At 36.9% G+C, this 22,871-nt stretch overlaps 1 protein-coding gene across 7 annotated transcripts in view; it reads right to left on the bottom strand.

Moving 5' to 3' along the window:
* Positions 1-19,249, bottom strand: part of nfia (nuclear factor I/A) — a 300,532-nt gene extending 281,283 nt beyond the window's left edge. For all 7 annotated transcript variants that reach the window (XM_015356145.2, XM_069194347.1, XM_015356146.2 and 4 more), the window contains exons 1-3: positions 19,196-19,249; positions 18,274-18,347; positions 13,168-13,292 (exon numbers count right to left, since the gene is read on the bottom strand). In XM_015356145.2, the coding sequence (XP_015211631.1) occupies positions 13,168-13,263 (96 nt within the window). In that variant the 5' untranslated portion in view covers positions 13,264-13,292; positions 18,274-18,347; positions 19,196-19,249. The remainder of the gene's footprint in view (positions 1-13,167; positions 13,293-18,273; positions 18,348-19,195) is intronic.
* Positions 19,250-22,871: the final 3,622 nt, after the last annotated feature.

Here is a 22,871-nt window from a genome sequence, read left to right as displayed (position 1 = left end):
ATTCCTAGACACAGCCCATTGTTCTAGGGATGAACAGGGATGAATACATTTGGAGCCTTTAATTTTAATTTTAAGCCTTTACGTTTTGTCTCAAGTATGATCATCCCTCCTCTCAAGATGAATCAAGACATTAAGGTCCCTCACTCATCTTGATGCATGTGTGAAGAATTCGGTTTTGAACTGTGACATCAAAATGATCTGCTGAGCTCCTGCCATGAGTTAAAGTGTCATTCCAAGATGACGTTTATTCCTAGAGAAGACACTAAATTTTCTGCACTCCCAGACAAATCTTTAGCAACAAACGTGTAGAGGTTTTCAACTGACTTGCAATAAAACAGTTATGCCCTGGTATAACAAAACTAGAGTCATTACTTCTCCTCTTCATTAAAAAATGTGCATCTTCAAAGGGTTTCACTTCCTAGTTAAATACTGACTCTTTCAATTCTAAGTGGACTGGAGCAGAAATCACAGTTAAAATATACGGTTAAAAGCAGTCCACAATACTGTCCAAAACCTAAAGATCTTTCTCTTATATCTAAAATGGCTAATGCATAATTAAGTAAGCAAGAACACCAGCTACCAGCTAATTAGAAAATATATTCTAAAAATAAATGTGCATTCAGCATCCAATATGTTTAATGAGTTCTTACCTACAAAGGAACAAAATTTAAACATCACATAAACATACGACTATTAATCTTAAATGTACTGATAGAAAAAAAGGAAGACGTTTAGTAAGCTATGTTTTGTCGGCTTAATCTGCCTGTGCTGACCTCTAAGAGAAATGTATATTTAAACTATACAAATAATTCCTCGCATTTACATAGTGCTTCAAATCTCTAAAGTCTTTTAGGTCTTTTGCATACTGGAGAGGACCCACGTCATCCACTCCTCAAGCACAGCCCCACACGAGTGACAAGTGACAGTCTTTATGAGCCAGCAGCTCCACTACTGTACATAGCAAATCACGTGTTCAATACATGGAGAAGTGTAGACACCTAGAGTGGAATTTAGAAAGGACACCGAGGGCTAAGTCCCCTTATATTACAAAAAGTGTCAGGGGCATTTGTTCTTAGCAAATTCTTCAGAGGGAAGGGAACCAACTATTGGTACTCTAACACTACTTGCAGCCCCAACTAGTTGTATCTTAGAGGTCTATTATCACATTAGAAAACTATATTAATTCCAGATCACTGCATGGGACTGGAACGATTCTCTGACAATAGCAGTGTATTGTAAAACGTTTGAAAGCAGATGCTTTAATAACATTACTGATTTGCTTTTTAGATGATCACTATGTGCAAGGCTTGCACAGTCACTCTTTCAGTTTTTGTGCCTTTATTTATAACCCTGAATGTTTTTGACCTTGTTAAAGCTTGACTGTGTGATGCCTGGATTTAAAAGGACCCTCGGAATCGTGCTCCATGGCAACCCAAGCAATCTAGAAAGTCTGCGATAAGTCTGCAGCTTACCTTGCTTCCTGTAGAGACTAAAGCGCCCTCTTGCAGCTGGAGGACAAAACTACAGGCAAACAAAAAAATTATAGGCCAGAAGCCCTATGGCACTGCACACCTTAGTCAGTCACAAGTTTAAAGTCGAAGATGAAGTGCAATATTCTATTTAATTATTTTTGACCCATCATTTCTGCTGTGGGCAAAATGGGGATTTGCAAGTCATCTACCACATTTAGTTTACTTTTTAATGACTGATGGTCATACAGTAAATGATGCATTGTTGCTAATTAATTAACAAAGAATAATTCTTTTTTTGGTTATTAAACAACATTTTTGAGTTTTTTATTAAATTTTAATAATCACTCAGGCTTTATTGTATCGTACCTAAATAAACTTAAAAGCTGTAGGTTAAGTGATAGATGAAGAAATACTGTATGCTGTGCTACTAATTTTCAGCATTCGCTGATCTGTGGTCATAGTCTGGAAATCTTATATGGTTTGTCTCCATGGTTTGTCTATTTTCCACTGTTTCATGGTCTAGCTGGTGTATAAATCCAAAGGTATCCTAATTGTTTCGCAAAAAATTCAAGAAAAACAATGGCATCCTAACTGAATTTGTTGATGTTTTCTACTAAACCATCATATCACTTGTTCTCGGCTTTCCGCAGTAAACCAGAAAGGTCTCAGAGGGTCCTAGAGTAGCTGGCCAATTAACCCTATTATCACTTTGCGATTAAGCAAGAAAGTAGTCCTAATGACACTTAATTTGCAATTTAAAGGAGTAATCAGTGCTGAAATGTGCACTGAAAATGAAGGATTCGATAAAAGACAGATGGAGAAATAATTTACAGCTCACACAACTGGCAAAGAGAGCTGAAAAACTTGGGTGGGGGGGTGAGGGTTTCCCAAGACTTCATTCAGATGGAGGTAATTTAATACGCAATTCAAAAGTCAATCTGACTTTGACTTGTTGACACTGCTGAGAACAGACACCAGCACGCCTGTATTTTGTTGGAAATGGCAGAGATCTACCTGAACACAGGCGACCATGTTACTGCAGAGCAGGCAGCTACACAGGACAGGAGCATCTTCAGCAAATTGTCAAGAGGTGATCAGCTATTATTAATTCCTTATTCTTTATCCAAAGTGACTAACATATGTTCCCATTTGTACAGCAGAGTGTTTAGCTGGAACAACTGAAGTACTCTGCTCAAGCGTACAGCACCAGTGCCTCACCCACGATTTAAACCCACAATCTAGAGGACTGTAAGTATACTGAACTAGAGGTAGACAACAGCTAATAAAAGTATGCCCATACTTGCAAATGCAAAGTATAACAACCACTTAAAACATAAAAGCCAATCATTTGCATGAGTACAACATGACAGGTTGTTCATATTGTTTTCCTGGCCAAGTTAAATACTCAGCAGGCTGTAAACACCATAAGAAGCACTTGCTAATTTCAGAGTAAAAAAGAGGGTATGAAAATGTGTTTCTCTGTTAGCTGGAAAAATTCCAGTCTACATTTGTGCCAACCTACGCAACTCTCCATTCTTATATACTCAATCTGAAAGAAATTGGCCTTTTTTCTGTCCTTGGTAAAAGCCGGAAGAGTTTTCACATGTTAAGACTCCAACAGTGATCTTCTTTTTTTTTATCAAGATGTAAAAAAATGAGAAAATCCCTTCTGAACAGAAATACTGAAATTGTACCAGCTATTTCCGAGGACAAATGTCTAAGAAACATAAGAAAAAAACGGCTGAAATAGAAGTTTTACCAAACCTCCCACGATAAAAATTTACCCTTAAAAAACTAAAATAAACAGAGCAACAGAACAAACCCTCAGGTGTGATTGTCTTCTTAAACGCGACTAGATATTGTTGCATTTCACTAAAGTTACTCTAACATCCAAGGAACTAAAAAAATCAAATGATTTGCAGATGCAACCTGAAAGTGCACATCTACAGCAATAATGTTTGTTATAATTAACTAGAATAAACTTAGTAATTTATTTGGTATTAGAATTAATAATTGTAGTAATCATTACCTTTAATACATTGTGACTTCACATTCATTTTTTAAGGCAATGCTTGCATTCAAACTGTAACACTACAAACTGTACTTTCTAGTCAAAATAGTTTTGTCAGGGGCTGCTGCATAGAACAGTAGCATAGAATCAAAGGTTCTTAATTTCATTTAATTTTTTTATTTAGCTTGAAGTAAAACAGATCATAAATCTAGTGGTAAATCTTCTCTGCTTTAACATTGACTCCACTGACATTTGTTATCATTGCTTTTATAAAACAATAAATAAAGATCGAGATTGTGAAACTGGTCTACAATAAACCTTGGTTTCCTCCAAAAGTTTTCTGAAACATTATCAGTTAATTTGATGCTGCTCTGCCAATGGTCAATCCAAGCCAGGGCAGGGAGATGATGTATCGTCAAATTTAAACCAAACTAATTTTTTCTGCAGTTTTCTTTTTTCAATCTCTGAATCTTCTCACCCAAAACTCACACAAATCTGGCTCAGGGGAAAATCTGGCACACCAAATACAAATGTCAAATATGTTTATGTATCCACAGCTACTGTGTAAGAAAGTCTGCAGCTACTGAGGGATACCAGTATAGAACACCTTGCATCATGTCTGCTCTGTCTCTGGCTAGACTGAACGTTCGGACAGATCAGACTACCCATTAATGCAGACTACATGAGAAATGATGCACAGCGAAGTCTCACAGTGATATTTAAATCTTTAGGGTACCGACCTTTAACATGTGACATAAAAAATGAACTATTACACAAGCAAACACCATCCTTTTTTTAAAACTCTGGGACCAAAGCAAGCAGATAACCACTTCTCATTCGACTTCTTTAAAAGTTAAATTGCTTTACATTTGTTTAATAAAACTTACTTTCTATATAGCTACAGTAGGTCAGAAATGTGTGCAAACAGCAAACAGCACAGGCCTGAAGTAAAACTCAAGTGTCATTTAATAATTGTTGAGCTACTACCCTGCTGTTTCACATTATGTTATTGTGAAGTGAAACAGTCACAGTTATTTCTTGGAGCTAATGCTAAACGTACCAGCCACATGCCACAGTAAATCATATGAATATGGCAAAATTATAATATTAATAATAATAAGGGGTCTGTGGTGAATTTTTACAATACACTTTCACTTACAACAATACTAGCATTTAAAAATACAAGTAATAGGTTTCTTCCATGCTGAAAAAAAGAAGAAAGAGAACACAATAAACCTATTACTTTTTCATTTGCAGCCTACGCATGCTGACGCTGCTACCCACCTTTAAAAATACATGACATACTTTCTTGACCACAGTACATTTTTACAATTGTAAGAACTGTTGTACAAAATATCTGAAGCAAGCTGAGAAAAAATGCAAATAAAACAAGCCCCACTGTATTTAAAAATGGTTTTAAAATGAAATTAAGTTGAAAAAAATTAGCTCTACTCTTTTTAGAAGTTAGTTATTTGTTTCTTTTTTATAGGTACTGTACGTGTCTAATTTACAAAAAAGCCTTAGCATAACTGAGTAGCCTTCGAGAAGAAATTCCATACGTCTCCCGCAATAACATCTGCATTTTGCACCATCACTGTCAAGGCTGGTATTCGGAAAACGATTTGCAAGTGTACTGCTTATAACAAAAGGTCTCACAAGGCTCAGGGCCTTTGGTGTAAGTTACTGAGCAGGGCAAGCTTCAGGAAGTTCAAGCAGACAATTTTAATCCACCAATTTCCTCCTCTCTAATCATCCCTCCCCTGGCTCCAAATTAGAACCATCTCTGCAAATATCCATGGCAGGTGATAGAGAATCGCAGAGGAAACAATCTAAGCAACTCACAAAAGCAATATGTTTTACAGTCTACATTCATTAGGGTGGAGTCAGTTTGGTGCCTCAGGAGCAGGGAGAGCAGTCCTCCTGCCCCCTTGCTCTGCTCCCACATTAACTCGAGAATAAGTTAACGACAGGTTATGTGTGACCTAAACTAGCTAAACATATTGCTGTTGTTAGAAATTATTGCTGAACATAAAGAGGAAGGGTCTATCTACTCAAGAAAAAAGATTCACTTGGAAATGTCAGAGACAGAAGTACACATCCAATCACACTTTTCTGAATTTAAAAAGGTTTTTGTTTTTTCATTTCTTTCTCTTACATGTGTATGGATCTCCTTCAATGACAGAAATAATTTTTTTAAAGAATCTATGTTGACAAAATGTTTTGCATGCCCATCCTTACTTTGTCTTAAATTCTGAGTGGTTTTTTGTGTGTGAATTTTGCCTTATACAATTTGTGAATGTCAGCGGTTGATGTGACACAATTGAACAGAAATGCAAACTGGTGCGAGGGGGCATCTGACATTAAATACTGCTTTTGGAAAAAAGGTTATCATTGCAATTAACCAATTACCTGTCCGAGGGATTTCCTAAGAAAAGCATATCTGGTCATTTAGAAAATCCTTTGCACAAGACAGTTTCCACTGCAGTGGCCAACAGAAATGCAAAGACATGGCTTTTGCAAGGCTTGAAAGTGATGCCATGCATTTGCTCAAGGCTCCAAACTCCTGTGGCACAGTGTGGCACAAGACTGCTGGCTTTCACAAACAATGCTCTGTAGCACTCATAAGGGAAAACAAGCTCTTGGTTGGCATTTCAGAATGCATGTAGAGCCTTTTACCCTCTGTCCTCCATACCGAGTGACGAAAATAAATCACATTACTGGGCGTAAAAAAAAAAGGCAAAACATGAGATACTCCTCTTGGAACAACAAATAAAAAGCCTACAGCCACACTACTCCCCCTCTCCCCTTGCCTGCACATGAAGGGTGCTTATTGCCAACACAAGCAGTTGCACAGGTTGCCAAGTCACACGCGACACACACTGAAGCAGACAGGGATGCAGTATCTGCTGTCAAACACCACCGACGGCTGAGCAACTTTTTAATTTCTCACTTTAATCTGATAATGGGTGCTGCCGCTGTAATTACTGGCCAGCTGAATGACTGTAATTATTTTATGGGTTTCTGCAAAACACACTTGTCTCGCGGGGGTCTGCTCGGTGACAAGTGAATTAAAGGACCGGAGCTGTAACAGGGAACTGCACTAACCCCCCAGGTGGCTCAATATCACATTAGCCGATTGCATTAACTCACTGCTGGGTAAATTACCAAATAATCCTTCACCTCAAAGCTGTATACCACAATTAGGAGCAAGAATACTGTTAGTTCACATACACAACCCACCCATTTTTGCAATTAAGGAACTTTTAAAGCTATAGCCTGAAAAATGCAGGAAACAGATGTCACGTCCTCTGTTTCAAGCATGCAAAAGAAGAAGGTAAAATTTGAAACATTTACTGAAATGTTTACAAATAAAACAGCTTTTAAAAAAAACTGCAGAGCATCTGAATGAAGGCAGGATTTCTGAAAGTGAAAAAACGTAATATTTCATCTTATTAAAAATGTAAAAAGTGCCAATAGTTGTACAATATTTAAATGTCTATTTTTGTAGTTTTTGTGTGCGTCTATTGTACATTCTTAGAAAAGTAAAATCATGTCAATTTTCTTTCCCTTCTGTATAATTAGTGTCCAACAACACCATGCAAGTGGCCTGTCTGTACTCATGTTAAATAAGCTTTGGCATCTTTAACAGGACAAGAGAGGGTCCACACAGGACTATGTAAACAAATAAAGACGTTCTCCTGTAATCTTGTGTGGAATTCCCCCATCTAAAAATGCAATCCACATTTGTATCCTTGCCTCGCATTGCATGTTCATGAAAACAAGAAATGGAAGAAAAGAAAAATATAGTTCTTGTTAACAGAAAACTTGGAAATTAAGGAGATTTTTTTAATGTACCGAAGCAATGACATACCCTTTGAAATAAATACTTGGGAAATTATTTAAGAATGCCAAATCATTTTTTTCACTTTTTAAACAATAATGCCTTCTTGTTTGATCACAGTTACTAGTGTTTCCTTGCATCATCAGCATCTTGAAACTCCCTACGCAAAGATACCCAAACTGTCAGCTGTCTGCTTATCCACATTCTAAATATACTGTAGGTAATCTGAGTACTGCCCAATAACATCCTTCCAGATGTTGAAGAGAAAGATAAAAGGTAATCCCACAGTCACAAGATTGAGAAATATTTAATCCCCAGCATAACACTTTAAAGTTTTTACTAAATGCTTGTGTGAAAAACATGTGAAACTCTTCTAGGAAAATAATTGAAAATGTCATCATTAAGGTATGAGCTCTAATTGTTATGGCAGTGAACGCAGTGAGTGGTCTTGAAGCTCTGAAGCACTCTGCAAATGAAGTCTTCAATGCAATAGTGAGACAGAAGATCAGATCAGCAAGAGACTGCGATAGGGTGAAGTATGGAGAAAGGAATTCATAGTGCTGGGAGAAGACATCTGCCATATGTCTAAATAGCACTATGAAGACATTGGCCAAAATCATTTTAAACTGAAAAGAAAAGAACTTAAGGCATGATATGGAACTGAGAAAAAAAACAGATCCCAGTTCTGTTTTAAAAATATAAAAGGACAGAAAGTAGATTAAACAGATATAAATCCAAAATTACATTTAACTTGTTTTCACTGTGTGATACTGTGGAGAGAAAACAGAATAATATAATCTTCAGCAGAAAAGATTGTGTAGCGACAAATAAAAACATAAAAATCACATTTCATTCCAATCATACAGCTTTCTCAAGGGATTAAACATTTTAAAATTCTGCTGCATAAACATCGGATTTATTTAAATGCTTTTATTGCTTATTTTTACAGTTTAAAAATGGATCAAGACAAAGAGTGCAATATACCAGTTGAACATGTAAATCTGCAGGTCTGTAATGTGAGAAAACAGTAGTTTATTATTTCGATGAGGACTGTGCAGTTCCTCTGTGTATTTTTCTTTATTTGCTTTAAGGGTGTCTCAAACTATATGTTTTGGTTTGAATTTTTCATCATCTGTATGGTGGAATTGCCACTTCCATTCATTTTGTGAACTGTGTCTTCCAAAATAACTATTTCTTCTTGAAAAATTCAATCGTTCTTTCCTAAACACGGGATGCACGGGCTCTTAGAATCTTTCACCGTGGTGATATACTGTAGTTCACTTGCTTTGTATTTACACATTTCAGAAGTTGTCAGCGCTGGTTTTCACCCAATATGTATTCTAGAAATAAAGAAAAAGAAGAAAAACAATTTCCAGACTGTGGTGGGGAAATGACCTTTTCTCATGTTTGCAGAACTTGTTTTTTTTTCTGAAAACACATAAAGGAAGCCTCTCGTTGCCATTGAGTCTTGCTGTTGTTCTTTGCCAGAAGAATCAAAAGAAACCCTGACCTTGTCCAAAACAGTCCACCTTTTTCCTCCCACAGTCTCTGGAAGAAAATTGAGCTAACAGAGACCAGACAACAACCTTTCTAAAAATAACACAGCTGAAAAGGGTTTCTCCTTTTTGACGGAGTCCTGCAACTGGAGGAATCTTTTAAACAAATTTCAGTTCAGTCCCAGGCTTCAGAAAAGCTTCTGGTACACCATCTAATCTCCCATTGCCGTGCTGTAGCAAGCTGTGCACAAAAGCCCATTGTACTTTGGAAGATAAGGAAATACACATCAAGGCATGACCACGTATAGAAAAATAATAAAAGTACATTAATTTTGCTGACAGGTACTTATACAAAGCCTTAGTTTTGTTGTTTCCTTTGTTTTTGACTGTAACAAGACTACTAAAGTTCCTGGCACCCATCATTAAATAACATGTTCACTTAAGTATAAGGGGAAATGACTATGCTATGTACTGTACAGCGTGTCTGTACAGAACTACACAGACATTCAAACTGTACGGCTCATCAGACCACCCTTGATTATTTCTTCACAAGCAGAGATGTTGCTTTATTTGGGAATTACCTGCACAAAATAAAGGATCATAACAGATCCCTGTTGCTAAATAAAAATCGAATAAAGTATCCCACATAAAAATAAACTGGCAAGGACTGGCAAGTTGTGCACTGAAAGGCAATTCCCTCTTCTCGAGAAAATGATTTTAATAAAGAAAGAAATAATATTAATAAAAATAATAAAGTCAGTGGTGGTCTTCATGGTGAAAATGAGAGAAGCCCTTGCAGAAGGAGAACGCACACTGTTTTAGTAGAGACTAGTTCAGGATTCATTCACTAGCCGGGCATGTATGGTTTCAGTTGACAGAATTGTCGGGTATTAAGGACAAACTTCAAAGAAAAGGCCATCTCCTCTTTAAGCTGAGTCCTGAAATCATAAAGATTTAAGCGCACCGACATAAGAGAGATGACAGAAAAACTATCCTGAAAGTAACTATCCCTGATATGCATTAGATATAATTTCAGAGCACTCTCCTTTATTGAGCAAATAATCCTCTTTGAGTTATTACCCAACTTAACCTTCTGTACCATTATAAACACACAAATATTGCAGTACAGGACGGGATTATTGACTAATTATAATGAGCACATCCCATCAAGAAAAGTGCAAAACAGTTTCCACTTCCACTAACAACAGAACATTGAGCTACTTTGAGTAGTTCTGAAACAGAAAAGGAACAACAAGTAGAGTTGCTTACTAATGGTTAACAGCAGCATTAAAGATTAATAATCATAAATAAGTAACTAGTGTTTTCAGATGCTGCTGTGTTGCAAGATGCCAGTTTCTGTTCATACACTAGATTGGCTTCAATTCAATTAATCTAAACAGCAAGAAGGCAAAATATTTAAAATCCAGTCTGAGACACCTAAACATTTATTGGCTTATCTATATTTATATAAAGATCCCTTTCAAAATATTAAAGACCAGAAACATACATTGTACTACTTCAACAAAAACAAACAATTATATCTAATGTTATATTTATTATTCACAAACTTACTCATTCTTATTCTTTACAAACAAACACTTCAACACTTCAAACCATGTTAAGCTTACTGTTTCAATTGTATAACCAAGAATTATTTTCTGAAGGATTTCAGTGCAGAAAAACACTAAAATAAAAAATGCTATATTTTATAAAACACAGACAACACAACCAGGCTATCTTAAACAGCATGTTTTATGTTTAACAGTGGCAACAGCTTAGACAAATCAAGACAAAACTTTTTATTCATCATTTTCCACAGAACGTTTAATGTTTCTTTCGTGTGCTGAAATTCAGTACTTCTATACATGGTTAACTGGGTAACATGGTTTTGAAATTCAGCACTTCTAAAATTGAAAACAAAAAAAAGTTCTTTTGAAAGGCACTAAAATAACTTGAGACAGCTCATTCACATACAGTATATGAATTCAAGAGATTTCAAATAATGAACAGCTGAAAATTGCTGTTGGTGATGTGTCAGTCCATGGTTCGCTCTTTAGTGAATCTGAAAAAGGCTTTACAACGCAGAAAGAGCTGCCCTTCACAAGGCATAATCATATGAGCATGCCCAAAGAATTCACTAGCAGCAATAGTAACAAAGTAGAAAAATTGATTTGTACTTACTGATTTATTCAAAGCTGACAAAATGAATCGACATGCTAATAAAATTATATTTGCATATCTGCAAGCCAATTCAGTGAATTATGTTCTGCAATAAGTTCTGTATAAATAAATGCAAGCAAAATAAATATCCTTCTCAAAAGAAATAGAGCATTGTCCTTATTCCTATGAAACTTTAAACTACAGCCTGCATACTAAATTGAAGACTAAATTGCATACTAAATTTAATTCACTAAATTAATTAGTGAATTAAATTATGAAATGTAAAATTTGAAAATGCAAAGATTATATATTTAAATAAATTAAACAGTGACTAGTAATCACGTTAGAAGACTGAATATCTCTTATTAGTTTAATAAAATGGTAGCGTATAAATGGTAACAGAAGCACAAAATAAAAGACCTAATATTAGCTGACAAAAAAAAAAACAGTTTTAATCAGTACAAGGGTTATTATATAAAATCACATTAAAAGAAACTGAAAAGCTCTTCAGTACTTCTGAGAAATTACCTCTTCCTCTGGTGAAAGATAAACCAAGGTCAAGCAATTAGCAGTTCTTGTGAAGAACAAAACTTGGGAACAAACTAAAAACGTATAAAAAAAACACAGCTTTAGCTGGCTATTCTCCTGCTAACCATTTTAAGTATTTTTAAAGCAATCACACCCCTTCAGTTCTGAGAAATTTGCACGCATCACATAAGATTTGTCTTGTACTACTTTTAGTTGTTTTGTAAGAAACAAACAAACAAAAAATGTCAACCACAGTTTCTCAATTAGGAAGCAAACCCACCAATGTCACTCTCCATTTCAAGATAAGCCCCGAAAAGCGGAGTGTCTGATTCTTGATGATGTGCGCTGGACATATCCACCCTCCACGCTCAGCTCTCACACCCCAGGAGAGTTACGGGGGAGCTTCACAGAGGCTGCTCATTTCCTGCGCTTCCCAAACTAACTCCATCAGCTCCGTCCTCTCCAACACAGACCCCGAGATGGGCTTTTTTTGCCACTTTTTTTGGTGCCCACGGAACAACTCTGCAGCGCTCCTGAAAGAACACAAGAGACTTGCTTTTCTCTCGCCTGCACTAATATCGACAGCAGAGGAGAGGTCTGGTGCTGCTGTCGCATGGGGGGAGGAATGGGGAAATAGCCCGAAGTTCACGGTCCAGTTAGGGGAAGAATAATGCAGTCATTGTCCTTGGCAACAAAACTATTTTCTGTCGTTCTGGCAAAGAACCTGCTTGCAACAAGAATAATAATTACAGCCCCCCCCCCCCCCCAATAATAATGCTCAGCTAACGATTCAGTCCCTAACGGACAACATGCTAATGAACACAGCTAGGTTTTGAGCTTTTCTTCCTCCCCGACAGGACTCATTTGTATCTGCTGTCTACAATAGACTATTGTGCATCCTTCCCTCTCACTCTTCAGTCAATCGAACAGCTACTCTTTTTTCCTTTTCCCCATACAACAGGAATGTCAAAGGTTGTCTGGCCTCACCGACCACGACAAGGAAGTTAATCTGCGCCGGTTTGATTCCTGCCCATTGGAAACACTTTTCTGCCCCCTTTTTTTTGTTTTAAATTGCAGACGGAGCTTCAAACAGCTATTAAAAACTGTGCGATGCGCAGCACATGCCTTGGCGCGGAGGGGAGCGCAGCACACAAACTCTCTCAGTATAAACAACAGATTAAACAAAATTGGAACAAGGCTTTTCTTTCTGCCCCCTTCCTTCACCGACAGACTGCGAGAGACTTTTCTTCAGTGTGAGAAGCGAGACGGTGTGGAAAATACAGAGTTTACTCCTGCATTGGAGAGCGAAAACAAAAAGTTGACAACTTGTTTTCTTTCTGACAAACTTTGCCTAAGAAAGTACAGGTAAGAATTTCCTCCTACCCCACGCTCGGTTATTCTTTTTTTTATTTTAAGCAACTTAGTACACCAATATACATGCTTTTCTGAATACTGGATAATTTTGTTTTGTAAAAAAAAAGGACACAGAGGGACAAGTGTGGAACTGTCACCTAAGAACAACTGTGAATTCAATAAAAAACAAAAACAGTAATCAGATGTTAACCCGATGAATGTGAAAGCCTGGGACTTTCTGTGCAAGAGGGAGGGAAAGCCAGGAAAGGAAAAAGAAAAAAAAAAACGCCACAGCTGCCAACTTACCATCCACCAGGTCCTGGCCGAGATGTCGTAGCAGAGCTGCCATTTGATGGAGCCTTCGGAGGTTTTCCCTGCCATTATGCTGTCAGCAAGCTTCATCTGATGCTAACTCACCGGAGATAAGACACCTAATTGAGAAAACATTTGCACTGGCATGTTGGGCAACATGTAGCCCAGTCCATACCATATGGAATCATGGGTAAAAAAAAAATCTCCTTGACAATGAACCAATCTCTCGCAGACCCCGTGGCAAGGTGAACTGGAGATGAGGAGTCATCTGCTCCCAGAGCTGTCTTTTAAAAAAAAAAAGTCTGCGAATGAACCTACTCCTCAACATCAAAGTGAGGCGGTTTAAATTAGGGCTTCATCACACAGTTCACTTGGGTCTGCAAGTTTCTGTTCTTTTTTTTTTTGGAGGAACTCAGAGATTTAATAGGACAAAGGCAGGTAGTGGACTGCAGGCTGGAGCGCCACGGGCTATTAGCCTAGAATTTCGGCTTGACAGATGGAACTGCTTAAAGACTATCATGCAATGTTTTGTTTTGTGTTTTTTTTTTCTCTGTTCTTAGTCTGCAGGCATTAGTTTATCTATTGTGCAGAAATACTTTCACGCAGCGCAAACTGAAGCTTGTTTTTGGGGCTTGTGGAGAGAAGGATCGTCTTTGCGGGAAAAGACGCAGTAAACACCAGGTTAAATGGAACAGGACTGTCGTCTACTGCACAACTGCTAGGAATTCCCCGTGTCTTTTCATTGTTAATGTACTCGATAAGTAAGTGACTATCAAACTTTGAATTTTCATTATGCAGATTATACAGCCTATCTGAAAGGTTGTGCAAAGATCAGAAAGAAAATGTAGCGCGACTAGTGATCTCGACTAAACCTTCTTGTTTCTTATCTAGGATGTTCTCTCTTATCATTTACAATAGAGCATCAGTCAACAATCTAGTTTGGTAGTTTCACGGAAGCTCATGCTAGACTATTAAAAATATATTTTTGCTATCTAATCTTTAGATTAGTCATTCTGAAGTACTGAGTAATATAGAAAATGCAACTGTCGGACTTCACAGTTAATGCGCAATGTTCAGTATATACAGTAAATAGCAAAATGTCTCAAGGTGCTTGGAGAAAACCACTACTCATACTAGCAATTACTAGCAAATTCATTTTTTTTAAATCTCTCATAAAAATAGGATGGAACCTTCTGATTCCATTTCAAGTACCTATTTTATGGTTACAGCAATGTAATGGCTACTAAAGGATAAGCTACAGAAGTGGAAATACTGTATGAAAACGAGAGCATTTTTCAAATGGCATTTTAAAGGAAAGTAGTACACAAGGGTTGTTTGCTCGCAGAAGCTACATTGAAGGCAGCTTTTCCCCAACAAGAACAACTGCCTCCAAACCGCGCACTTATAAGTTGTATGAATACGCATCATGCTGATTTGAAAGGTTTCTCGGTGAGGTTTTCCATGCAGGTTAGTCTGCTTTACTGAAGGAAAACATTGAGGTGCTGCACGTGCAGTCAGAACAGGTCCATGGGCTCAGGTTACCATGCCTTCCGAACAGCTGTGAGAGAGAGACTTTTCCCAAACAGTTCTCCCTTTGTGACCAGCTCTGGAATTCGATTCGCTTTCAGTCACAACGGGCAGCACAGGTAACAGTGAGTACCAGGCTGATACGTCTCATGTCCTGAAAAGTCAGAACACATAACCTTCTTGTGTCCACTTCAGAACATGATATTATCTTTCTGTTCAAGGCATTTCTCCAATCGAGAGCATTAAACAAAGCCAAATTAAATCCTTTTAATTATGCTTGTATGGAATCTAAACAAGTCAAAATAGATAAGTAATTGACTTATAAAAAAATTAAACTCACACATAACCTAGCTGCTGAAAGTGATTCATGTGAATTATTATTGTAAGTCAACATTGGTGTCTTTTCTCTCTTCATGCTGTGCTTAGCTAAATTTAAAACCTATTTTCTGCTAAATTCCTTAACATTTTAAATTACTTTACTTTAGCCACCATAAATTTAAAACACTTTTGAGAAAAAGTATTAGCCTTTGTAGAATCTCAAAGAATGTATGACATTGAAAAGCTACGCACAACAGCAGTAACAGTTATTATATTAGGATGATCAAACACTTAGTTTCCAAAATATTCCTCACAATAAATGCTCATGATGGCAGTACATTAAATAAATTCTAAGTTATGCCTGGAGTATAAATTTAGAAAACCAATTAACTTCCATACAAATACAAAAAATGCCTAATTTACACTGACTTAATATGTTTTCTCTAAATCAAAACCTTCAAAGAGTATCTCCAAAGTCACTTCAAAACATGAGCTTCATCACCTTTTCCTATTCATTCCTAATGCATCTCTGGGCAATGAAATAGATTGTATCTGATATTAAACATGTGGTTCTAGTTAAGGCGTTAAGAGGTAGAGAAAACTAAAATTGCAAAGGATGTGAGATTTACAAGAAGAATAACATTTCTGGGCTCTTCTGTAATAATGATGGCTTTCTGAAGTCTTTAGGACGAAACTAAAATCTCACCATCTGCCATAGCAAACCCTTACATGGGACATTTTTTTTTTTGAATGGTGCCTGTGGAAGATTGCTTTTAGGACATTAAACATCTGGGAGGGAACTTTTAAAAAGAGACTGTAGGCTAGTATGACTGACCACTGGCGTGCTGATAACGATCAGCTGAAAATATTCCTTAAGGTTTGTCAAGTGATGCTGAACATCAAAGGGGAAAACACTGAACAGTGACAACACCAGCCATCTCCACTACACAGATCAGAGAAACAGCCATGACCTGAAACTCATTACCAGTGGCTTCTGCTTACAATAAAGGTATTTTATTTCCACTGTCTTTCCTGTTGCTTAAAACAGAAAATGTACTCTAGACCTCTTTTTTTTAACAATAGCCTTTTTATCAAATATCAGTATATTTATTATATTTTAAAAACAAATCGCATATAAAGTAATGTATTCACTGTTCTTCACAGTAGTCTCGGTCATTCCTATGAAGGAATCAGGATTTTCATATGTTATAATAAAAAAAGCCTGGGACATATCACTTCAATGAAGAATGAGAGATTTTTCATTTACGTGATATTTCACAGGCTACCTTTTTATTACAAAATATGAAAACGTTTCAAAATCTGCTGTGTGAATTTATATCCTGTATCTTAAAGCTTTTAAAATGATACAAAGCACAAGAGCTATCTGTGAAGCGTGTTCTACAAAATGCATTCCAGCAGTTTGTTAAACAATAAATCAAATATGTTTTCAGGATTAAAGGATTATGCCCTTGACTTCTTCATACTCACTACATAAAAAGGTATCATGTTAAAAGTGTATAAGATTAAAAAAAATGACTAAATGACTAATTGAGCCAAGGAGAAGCACTAACTGCGAATAATTTGTAAGGCAGTACAGTAAAACAACTGATTCCTTACAGTACGTTGGTATCAGCAAGGTAATATTTCTTAATTGTACATATATTCCAATGACAAAAATGTGAGTTTATTCATTTTATGTTTTTTTTCCAAGGCTGTTACAAGAGGAACCCTATGATAGGTACATTTTTACATTGGTGTATAAGACCTCAGTGTACAGTACGTGTTCACTTGAAGCCGATGCCTGGGGAGCTACTGTATTCTGTCATTCTTAGAGCTCGCATTGCGCTGGCAATGTGACCACTGCGCTCGGATACCGCCACAGAAAAAAAAACTCGCTTCGGCTCCCGCAGAGAGCAAATGACAGCTGAGCTGACACCTCAGGAAGTTTTCTGAATATTTGTTTAGGGAGAGCAATTTTTAAAAATCTAGAACAGGAAAAAAAAGTAACAAACGCAAAAAAAGCAAAAACAACAGGTTTTCTGACCAAAATGTCCACTAAACAGATCGAAAAATGACAAAAAAAAACACATTTAAAAGGATTCTGGATTAAGAATAGATGTTTCTTTTTTATCTTAAACCTAGAATTTTCGACTATCTTCCAAGAAAGTCTCTGATTTACAAGGAATGGCACATTTCTCATGAGTGTGACTAACATACTGTATATCCAGGAGAGTAAAGCTGTTACTGACACACCAGACCACTAAATGAATCACTGACCATCCAGTAGAAGGCAGTGTTGCACTGAAATGCCTCTACGTCAAAACATTTTCGGTCCAGGGCCCAGTTACTTTCTGAGGGCTTGTGAACCCACAGCCTCAAGTTTACAGAAAATCAAATAAGCCGATTACAAAAAGAGGAAGAGGAAGAGGTTGCCTTCAGTGCAACCTTGATTTTACATAAGAGCTACAGTAAGTCATGAAAAAAACATTGACAGAGGAAGCAAAAACGCACAGAAACATAAAAATGTCCACATGAACAAATTTGAAGGGTTTGGGAAACTGAGTGTCTGGAATGGGCAAACCTGTTTGACAAATCAAAACTATTTTAGTTTTAGTTGAAAACTAAACAACATTTTATATTAAATGGAATGGATAAACTGGAAAGATGTAGGTCTGTCATTCCAGTAGCTTTGTCTTGTACATGATGTTTTGTTTTAAAAGGACAAAATGAGCACAAACATAAAATAAATCAAACAAATTATGACTGCAGAAGAGGCTTTTGTGTTTCTACCGAGTTATATTAAAAAAACACACATCTCAAAGCATGACACTGAATGGGAGATGTGAGGATAATTTGAGTCAAGATGTACGGTACGATAATGTAAGGATAATGTATGCCAAGAAGTATGGTGAAACAGTAATCCTGTAGACAGTTTTACTTTTCTCACAAAATTTCGTTCATATAAACCCAGATGGTTTGGTCACACACACCCAAAACAAGGAATAACCCATCAGATGTTGCTGTAAGTTTTCAGTTCATTTTCAAGTCAGTGTCGGTGGAGATCATCAGGTTTTTTGTCCACTTCAGCCATCATCCAGTCTTAGGGACAAACCTTTGTTCTGCATCTGCTCTCATGTTTTACTTTCATTGGCACACCTCAAAAACAAGCAGTTCAATCTCTCTCTCAGAGACTAGTAAGACTAGCAGGGCAGTGTTCTTTCAAACACTCTACAGAACTGATCCACATCAACACACCTGGCAGGCTCTGTGTTTCGCTGTCAATCAGCTGAAGCCTTTCTCTCTGCTGCTAGATCTAGGTCTTCTTTGCCCTAAAAAAGGTAAAAAAGGGATATATTTTTTTTAATTCTTAATAAGAATTTACTGTACCTTTCAGTTGCACACCTGGATGGAAATGTTTTTTAAAAAAGATGTCTAACAAAAATAAAGTGTAATGCTATGCACCTGCTTACAGGTACTCAAAGGAGTGCTAATGTATTTATCAATAAAGGATCTCTTTTTTAAAAAAAAAGCATGTGAATGACAATTACAGTTCAAAGATCTCGCTAAATGACAGTTACAAAGAAACATTTTTTTTCCGCTTAAAACGTCAAAGCAGTTTTCAGGCAAAACAGATCACTCAGGGATTCAATATGTTCCAGGTTTTAAGATCTACAGATTCTGGCACACACTTCACTGACAAAGAAGGAAAGTAATCAATTTCATACTATTTCAATGTTGCACACATTAAATGACTAAAATACTGAATGACTGGAAGGTCTAATCACATGACCTTGAAGCGTTCACATGTCTGGAGATGGTAAAACCTGAAATGAAAATAACATCTACGCGGTCTTTGGAGTCTTGTCTGTCTTCATTGGACTTGTTGTAAAACAAATCGTGATGCAAAAGTCTCCGGTACCGTGACAGTTTAATGTTGTTGACTTGGGCTGTCTCGCAGTTGACTTCTGCAGCTCATTCTATAGTTTGCCAATATGCCTTCAAGTTGCGCTGCTGGGATTTCTACAGTAATTACTGAGACAATTACTCAAGTAAAGATGCTTACACAGCATACAACTGAATATCTGAACGCCCTCCGCGGCTTACAGCTTGTCAACAACCTCACCGATCAGAAATACAGAAAAATATTAAATTAACCAATTAATTATGTTACACCCACCCAACTCGTAACAGTCCCACTCAACACCTCGAACCCCACGGCCGCCTACCCGTGAGAATGAGGAAGTACCGGTAAACTCACCTAACCCGCCCACCTTCCCGACACGTGTCCTTCAATGCGTCACAGGTACTACCGGCCGCACCTGCTGTAAAAATGTGTCCGGACACTTAGAACTCTACTCACACATACAGTATAACACGTTACATTAATACGCATATATTTTGGTCATACAATATTGAATATATTCCAATATAAAAGCGGTAACGAAAATTATACTTAAGAAATAGGTACTTTGAGATCTTAGATTAACAAACCGGAATAACAGTTCAACCACATGAGAATCTTTTATTTATATTATATAATCAAATGATAGTGGTTTGCATTAAAGATATATAATTAAAATATCTCACATTATTTAAATCTTTATGTATTTTTTAAATAGGCGAAAGTGAAGTTTAGCTTATTCAAGCATACTGGCCATTTAGGAGTTGTGTCTGAGAAATGTTTATTTGTGAAATTGAGACTTCATGGGTGGTATCAAAAAATTCAAAGTCTGTATGAGAATCATTTTCAAAATAGCAGATCTTTACCTGTTAACAAGAAATGATGTGCATTATTGTTGTAAATATAATTTAGAAAAACGTTCAAAAAAGATTTCCTTGGTTATTAAATAAGTCTATAACTACTGTCTGTGTTTGTTGTCCCACATTAATGCCTTGTGAGTAGAAACATTGTGGACATAGCAAAGCCTCCATGCTAAAAGTGATAGGTGGTGAAACTTAAGCACACTTAAACAGGAAATGTCCAATCACCAAGCTTTTTAAAACAACAATAATGGGGTATAAGACACATCAGGAACATACATAGTTACTGAGCCTTTCACCTGAGAATCTCCATTAGCAAAACAAGATAAGGAAGTTTTATTGTAGTGAAAAAGGTGTTTTTATTACATTCCCTTGGTGAATATCGCTGTATTATGAAAACAAAAATATCTTTTATAATTGTAAGCTGTGGATCAATGAATACTTTTGCTAATGGTAGGAAGACCCAGAAAAATTCTTGTCCCTGTCCAAATACACAAAATACAATATTCTAAATGGCCAAAAGTCGATACTTCCAATATCGAAATCTGTATTATTGGTAAATAAGCTGACATGTAACTTTAATAACTTCATACATAAATCAAATGTGACCATGTACAACCTGAGACATTTGGGAACCAAAGGGTATTTCATATGAACCAGAGGTTCAGTACCCCTAAACCAGCAAGTACCTGCTGGACTGGTTCCTCCCTACCTTTGGTGACAGTCTGCCAATGCAGCCTGGTGAATTCCTCACAGTCTTTGAGTGCAATGGCACCAGCAAGCATTACAACAGTGCTCTCGGCTTCCGAGAAGAGAAGAGGACATGTTCTACAACATATGTTTCACTTGCGCATTGGCTGGACTCGAATAAGTTCTCTTATCCCCTTCTTCCAGCACAGCTTTTGATTCTTAGACAATCAGTAGATACAGAAAGGTGGTAGTGGTCAACTGTTCTCTGCCAAAACCAGAATATTTTGTGGCCTCTTCACATTGGGTTAATGTGGAAAACCCTTTAGAAATCATCTAGTTTCAGAGTTTAAAATGTATGGAGTTCAAAACTTGTCACCTGGTCTTCCAGGAACATGTCCACACTGAAGACTGCCAAGAGAGGAAGGCAGTTTCTCCAAAGAATCAAAAACCTCAGTTCTCTCCATCTCTAGGAGCAGGTTTTTCAAAGGGATGCTTGTCATGTGTGGCACATTATCTTCGATCCAAATAGCTGTTAGACAGGTCTGTTTCCTGTAGCATTATGATTGGTCAAAGGGGTAATTCATATTAATGCTCAGAATAATTAATTGTGACTACTGCTCTTCTTTTCCTGACCTTGAGACCTAATAAGGGCAAAACATTTTTTAGTTGCTACCTTTGTATTGTGATTGGATGAAGAGCTTATTAATATTCGTGCCCATGATCCATTCAACAGCTGTTTTATAAACTTGATTCGTGTATAGATAAAACAGAAAAGCAATGAGCACCAAAAATAAAAAAATCAAGCAAAATACTAATTTCCCGTACCCATAGCTGAACTAAGCCCCTGGCTCTACACAGGGAAGATAAAAAAAATATGGAGATCTATTCGACAGCGGCGACAGGAACACAGTCATATCTGATATGCTCCATATGTTTAATGCATTGTAGTGCATTACACATGCTGCTCCTTGCACCTTTTTCTAATATGAATAAATGCAATAGCATGACCTTAACATAAAATGGACATTTAGATACTTCTTCCTGCTGACCATAATTTACATCCTAAATATGATTGCCAGCGTCTGCCTTTTTTTTAAACAACAGGTTTACCTTTTGTCATTAGTATCTCTCCGAGTCTTGTCAGCTCCTGTCTATTAGACAGTACAGACTAAGCAGGAGGACAAATTTTTCATGTGCCGAAATACCGGCTTTCTGTTCCCGTAAACGACTGTAAAAACGCCGGGGCCTCTGTGAGTATACAAAAGCTGGCTCAATGAGAATCGAGTCACGGGAAAGTAAGAGTTCTGAGCAAGAAAATGCTGCCGCCTTTCATTTGAAAACCTGCACATCGACTGCAATAGCACAGATGTTACGCTCCTCCAAGCGGGCACAGATTAATTCAGAATGCCTGCTTCCTACGATACGGATATCAAGTTGAAAAACAATCATAAAGGTCTTGCAACGTTTATGTGTGCAGATTAAGGACAATAAAAAATATCTACGTTTTGCACAGATCAATAGTGGTCGTCCTAATTTAAGGCTCTTAAAAAAAAGCGGTATTTGCAGAAAATAAGAAACAACTGAAGTATTTTACTAAGCAACACTGTGAAAAGCAACGTTCACTTTCCTACTGATTACTATCAGATGCCAACAGAGAATGTATGGATGAAAGCATGCTGTCAAATAAATACATACTCTTTTATAATGTTTATATACAGTATAGATATTTGAAACTCTTTCGAACATAGGAAGCAATTTGAAATTCACCCTGAAAGTGCATCAGTCTAAAAGAAGCTCTCTTTCCTGCTTTCATTAGTTGTTATTGTTGTTTGTTTGTTTGTTTGTTTGTTTGTTTGCTGTTGCTGTTAATTTAAAATCTGATTTAAGGGGTTTAAACAGGAAGAGTGTCAGGCTTTACTGCACTCGGCTTTTGGAGCTGAAATGAAAGCTTTAACCCAAACCTTCTGTGAATGTCACACAGAGACCGGGAACACGCTCGGGCCCAAATTAAATCAAAGTCTTGACACACCTGCCAGGCACGAATCACAAACCCCAACAAAGGTGCTGGCGGCTTTTTGTTTATCCAGCGGCCTCTTGCTTGCAACCACCGGAAACACAGAATCTTTAAAAATAAAATGGTAAAAAATGTGACTTAAAAGTCCTATGTTTGAGAGAGCTGGACACTTGCCATCATGTGCTGAAAATGTAAATAACAATAACAACAACAACAACAACAACAACAATAATAATAATAATAATAATAATAATAATAATAATAATAATAGTGTATAAATAGCATGAAAGACTACTGAGACCATGTATTATCTTGGTACTACAGTATAAAGTACTAATGATAATAATAACTTATAATAATCAATTTTATTATTCTATATACTGCAATA

The sequence above is a fragment of the Lepisosteus oculatus genome, chromosome 9 (assembly GCF_040954835.1).
Source record: "Lepisosteus oculatus isolate fLepOcu1 chromosome 9, fLepOcu1.hap2, whole genome shotgun sequence".
In the NCBI taxonomy this organism is placed as follows: domain Eukaryota; kingdom Metazoa; phylum Chordata; class Actinopteri; order Semionotiformes; family Lepisosteidae; genus Lepisosteus; species Lepisosteus oculatus.
Note: the sequence above shows the minus strand (reverse complement) of the source record. Positions and strands in the feature narration are given on the sequence as shown.